Source organism: Arachis duranensis, chromosome 3 (assembly GCF_000817695.3).
Source record: "Arachis duranensis cultivar V14167 chromosome 3, aradu.V14167.gnm2.J7QH, whole genome shotgun sequence".
In the NCBI taxonomy this organism is placed as follows: domain Eukaryota; kingdom Viridiplantae; phylum Streptophyta; class Magnoliopsida; order Fabales; family Fabaceae; genus Arachis; species Arachis duranensis.
Genome location: NC_029774.3, coordinates 34053748 through 34059455, shown reverse-complemented (window position 1 = coordinate 34059455; position 5708 = coordinate 34053748). Strand labels below are relative to the sequence as shown.

The window sequence follows — 5708 nt, the reverse complement described above, 5'->3', positions numbered from 1 at the left end:
AAAAAAGATCTTTTAAACTTTATTTTTTTTATAAAATGAGCCTATCCACTTTAGACTTAATTTTAATATTGGACCAGATAATTACCATCCCATTTATATGCCCAAATAAGTTGATCTTCCTTTCTTATTAAACTGATTGGAGTTTACATAATTTTTCCTTTGATTTGTTCTAGAAACACCTCTTCAATCTTCCTTGTGTTCCATCCTCTTCCCTCAATTTTGGAATGAATGGTGTGGGTGGTCGTAGTTTCGGGCGAAAACAGGTATTTTGGTTTTTAAAAATGAAACTGAGACAAAGCACAAGGAAAAAATACTAGGCTTTTCTTTCTTGGGCTCGACTATTAGAATCACAAGTACATAAACTGTAAATGGATCTCTGCCCAAATATTCAAAATATAGGCCCATCTCATGTCCTAAATATAACATAGAACTGCCCATCGTCGCCTTTTTTTTCACTCCAATCCGCCTCCCTCAGCCGTCGCCGTCGCCGTCGCATTCAGCCGTGTTCTCCCCAGCCGCTCATTGTTCTTACGCCCTCTAATATCTCTGTTTCATTCCTTCACATTCACAGCTTCTTCATCCAAACAACGGAACATTCTCAATCTTTTCAAAACCCAACTCCAAACTCTCTCTCCTTCCCAGGGTCCTGTGGTCCTGATTCTACTTCCCAACACTCTTCATCCCCTTCGGTATGTTCAAATACACTCTCTCTTTTCTTTTTCTTTATTTGCTTCCTATTTCTGATTTATGTTTATTAGAGGCTTCTAGCTAAGTGTGACACTTTTGAAGCCTATGCTATTTCATTCTAAGATATTAGAACAATTTGGTTATTTTTTTTAGTTTAAATAAGAGTTCGGGTTGTTTGTTTGAGCCTATTATTATGTCCAGTATTCTTTGCTAGTTGGTGGTACCAGGAAATATTATTCAAAATTTAGGGGTTTTGATTTTGATACATAAACTGGTAGTTTGTTCCTTAAAGCAGTAAAACCTTGCTAGTGTGTGTGCATCATATTAATTCAATATAGACCGCAATTCATTTTATGCAATACTTTTAACAGAAAAAGAAATTTGTTAAGAAACAAGATTATAAGATAAGAGGAGAAAATTTCTTGTTTCCATCAGTGCTTTAACTAGAAGAAGTTTATATTGGTAATTGTATTATCCTTTACTTGTCTTAATATTTTCCGTCAGTTAGTTCAATCTCTATGCACATCTGAAATGTGAAACGGTGACCCTCTTAAGAATACCAAGATTTGAGCACCGAAGTGAAGACAAAAAGCTTTTAATATATTATGGCTGCCTAGTTGTTCTTCTTATTATGGCTGACGTGTTGTTAAATTTTTTGTTATTTGACTCTTGTGTTGTACATAGATGATATTTGGTATTTCTTTTGTTATTTGACTCTTGTGTTGCACTTAGACAATATTATAAGACTTTGGTTGATGTCATCCATTTAATTTGTGTATTTTTAAGATTTAAATTTGAATATAATTATTTGATTAAAATGTTTTACACAGTTGTACAATCACATCCGTTCGTTTGGATGACCATTCACGTGGTCAATGAAAATAGTAGTTACTTTTGATGATGTGGGCTTACGTGATTAGACGCACGTGTAAAGCTGCTTTACACTGACAATGCATTATATTGTTTGTGTGTGTTTATTTATAATTTTTGTATATTTTATTCTAATTCGGTTATTTCGTTTGAACCTCTAAACTAGTGAATCAGTAGCTAGAGTGATCAATGACTGATTTGGATTTCAAAACCATGCTCTTGACTAATGATTTTGTCGCTCTACAATTCTTCAACAGAAACCCTTTTAGACGATAAACGTGAATATAAACAAAGAAATCGAAGCATTTTTGTTTATGCTCTACAACTAGTGCTTCACCGATAATAAAATGCAAAACGTGGTAATTTTGCAAGCAAGGAAATGGTTTTCAAGAAGCTTGTCGAGCTTTTCTTCGAACCCTTTGAAAGTCTGCGTAGTTGGAAGTGGCCCTGCTGGATTCTACACTGCCGAGAAGGTAATGGTCCATCCTTTATGCTTCATGATTTATACTTAGTGTTGAAATTTGAATTTCCATAACCCTAAACCCTTTATCCTTTATGCTTCATGATTTATCCTTTTAGATGTTGAAGGCTCATCAACAAGCGCAGGTGGATATCATTGACCGGTTGCCCACGCCTTTCGGCTTGGTTCGCTCTGGTGTTGCACCCGATCACCCTGAAACAAAGGTCTATTATCACTACCTTTATCATCATCATCATCATCATTTGAATTTGAAGTCTCTCGGATTATCGATTATTTGGTGACAGTAACTCCATTGAACTTACTTTACCAGAAAACTTGCAACAGATTGTCATCAACCAGTTTTCACGGGTGGCGCAACATGAGCAATGCTCATTTCTTGGAAATGTGACTCTTGGATCTAGCATTTCTCTCTCTGAATTACGCAAGCTCTATCATGTGGTGAAGTTCTGGTTTTACATTTGCTATATTCATGGCAATGTGTTGGTGTAGTTGATATTTGTCACCTGCACCATCTTTTTCAATAATCATGTTATGCATTTGAGCAGGTTGTCCTTGCATATGGTGCTGAAAGTGACAGAAGTCTTGGTATCCCAGGAGAAGTATGTCTGGTTTTATTTTTTTACTTTCTGCGAATTGAGTATATACTTTGCTAGAATTTTATGCATTTGGTTGGAATTTCCTTTGGTTTAAGTGCTTGCTTATAGTTCATTTATCATGTGATGGTTATGCATTAGCGGATAATTTGAATTTACTTTTCAATGCTCTTTTATTTTTCTTCTCAGAGTTTGAAAGGGATATATTCAGCTAGAGAATTTGTTTGGTGGTATAACGGGCATCCTGATGGGCGAAATCTTGATCCAGACCTGAAGAACACAGATGCAGCTGTAATTCTTGGTCAGGTAACTTTGTCCTGTGGATTCCTATGGTGAATAAATTTTATATCAAGTCCCAGCTAAGGTTTTGAAGGTAAAATGTTCAATTTTATTTCAGGGAAATGTTGCTCTTGATGTTGCACGCATTCTTTTACGGCCTACTGCAGAGTTAGCAACAACTGATATTGCCAATTATGCTTTGGCTGCTTTGGAGGAGAGCTCTATCAGGTTTCTAGTTGCGACTTGAAGTGGCTGTTTATTCATATTGCCAGTCCCCCCCCCAAAAAAACCCAAAAAGAGAGAGACGAATCTGTAACATAAGCAAATATTGCAGGAAGGTCTATTTGGTCGGAAGACGTGGTCCTGCCCAAGCGGCTTGCACTGCAAAAGAACTGCGGGAGATTCTTGGTAACTTTTGCATCCCTTCATGCACGAGTTCATTTCACAATTCAGTTTTCAAAATTCTGAACCCAAAACACCTTAGAAAACGCGCTTAGCAGAACTCTTGTAATAAAAGAATAGCATTTATAGATTATCATGAGTCTGATTTTAAACAATTTCAGAACATAAAGACTACATTTTGTGCTCTTCCACCTGAGACTTAACTGGAGTTTGGTATCTATTTATAGGTATTCGTAACGTTGATATATCCATACAGGAAGTGGATCTACGTTTAACACCAGCCGATGAGGTATACAATGCATCACATTTTGTTAATTGATCTCTATTTTTCCGTATCAGAGGGAAATAAAAGCATTTGGGTTTTGTTGCCACCTTTATGGTTGTCGGTATTAGAATTATTTCCCAATAATTGCTGTAGTGTGTTTGAAGACTTGGATTCCTTTTGATGCTATCTATGTCTTAATGTTGTCACTTGTTGAAGGAAGAACTAAAAAGCAACAGAATAAAGAGGAGAGTTCATGAATTGCTATCTAAGGCCGCCGCCAAACCCAGAACTGCTGGTTTGAACCAACGTGAACTTCATTTTGTCTTCTTCCGAAAGCCAGATAGTTTTCAAGAGTCAGAAGACAGAACTGGCCATGTTTCTGGTGTGCACTTTGAAAAGACAGTTCTTAAAGGTAATTTTTGTTTCTGCTGGGCTCTTCTAGAATGCTGGTAATAAGTCTTACTCGAAGGCTTACTAAGCCATTAAACTATCTGTTGTGCAATGAATTGCTTTTAAATATTTAATTAGTTGACTTTGTTTTGCAGGTGATGGCCCTGGAAAACAGATAGCCATCGGCACTGGAGAATTTGAAGATATAAAATGCGGGTATTATCCTATAACGGGAAATCATATAAAAATACTTGGGTTCCTAGTTGTGAAAATTGTTTGCTTTGCATGAAATCTTTTCTACTGGTTTCATTGTAATGAAATACCCATTGGTTACAAACTTACAATACTTCATATCCTCCATAGATTGAAAGAGATTGATATTATGCTCTGCAAATAAATGATTGCTATCAAACAAATTGGAGAGTACTCACTGCATACATTGCAACCTTCTGACATTTTGTAGGTTGGTACTTAAGAGCATTGGTTACAAATCAGTACCAGTTGATGGCTTACCTTTTGATCATAAGAAAGGTAGAAAAACAATTAATGCTTCGGATCCATTCACTTCTACTCTGTCGATACGTGTGGTACACATTTCGTTTTGGTATCTTTCAGATACTAGTCAAGGAAAACTTGTTCCTTGGTGTACGTGTCACATCTGACAGGGCCTCATGGTTGTACATGTCTAACATTTCAGGTATAGTTCCAAATTTTAGGGGTCGAGTGTTGAGTGACACGTCAGGGGATCCGACACTTCTTGAAGAGGGCTTGTATGTTTGTGGTTGGCTGAAGCGAGGACCAACTGGAATTGTTGCCACAAACCTGCATTGTGCTGAAGAAACTGTACGTGTGTCTTGGTTTTCCATTCATATTATTCCTAAGGACACTTTAACTGACCGTAGTAGTAAGATAACAACAAAATCAGTCACACTATGATGACTTGGTAATTGCAATACTTCATAGCATGTGAAAACATGTTGAATAACACCAAGCATAAAATTGATTTTACTTCTATTTGTAGGTTTTGAGTATATCAGAAGACATTGAAAAAGGAATGTTGATTTCATCAGCTGCCTTACCAAAACCGGGCAGAGAGGGTCTTCTCCAGCTACTACAAGATAGAGATGTGAGAATAGTTTCATTCAGTGATTGGGAAAAGATAGACTCCGAAGAAAAGAGGCTTGGAAGTTCAAGGAACAAGCCTAGGCAGAAACTCTCCACCTGGGATGAGCTACACAAAGCTGCCCTAGAATGAATTGATTATTTATACATCTTATACCAGGAACACAAAATAATTGAAAGGATTTCATGATACGCACTTGTTGCGGAAGTCATCCTCTTATTTGTTGTGAACTTGTAATTTAAAAAAAAGAGGTCTGCTACACATACAAGTCTTTTTGGTTTACAAGTTAGTACAAGTCTAACAAAACACACACATTACACTTTCACATTTAAGAGTAAATAAACACATGTTATTAAACCACTTCCTGTTTTCAAAGCGCGCTACTCACCATGCATTATGAACGAATCTTCTTCTTCTTCCTCCATGAAAACGAGTTTCTTGTCAAATTTGAAGATAATGGAATTTCGGAAATATACTCAAACAATTATAGAAATACATTCAAAGGATTACAGAAATACACTTAAACGGTTACAGGATAGAAATACACTCAAAGGATTATAGAAATACACCCAAAGGATTATAAAATTAGAAGAATGTGCAGCAAGAAGAAGAATGTGC

At 36.4% G+C, this 5708-nt stretch overlaps 1 protein-coding gene across 1 annotated transcript; it reads left to right on the top strand.

Moving 5' to 3' along the window:
* The first annotated feature begins 229 nt into the window (after window positions 1-229).
* LOC107478608 (NADPH:adrenodoxin oxidoreductase, mitochondrial) lies at window positions 230-5375 on the top strand. Its single transcript, XM_016098740.3, has 14 exons — window positions 230-689; window positions 1815-2030; window positions 2137-2241; window positions 2363-2476; window positions 2584-2637; window positions 2821-2937; window positions 3029-3138; window positions 3245-3318; window positions 3540-3601; window positions 3794-3989; window positions 4123-4183; window positions 4431-4498; window positions 4665-4810; window positions 4989-5375. The coding sequence occupies exons 2-14, from the start codon at window positions 1905-1907 to the stop codon at window positions 5220-5222; spliced, it is 1467 nt and encodes a 488-aa protein (XP_015954226.1). The 5' UTR covers window positions 230-689; window positions 1815-1904; the 3' UTR covers window positions 5223-5375.
* The last annotated feature ends 333 nt before the right edge of the window (window positions 5376-5708 follow it).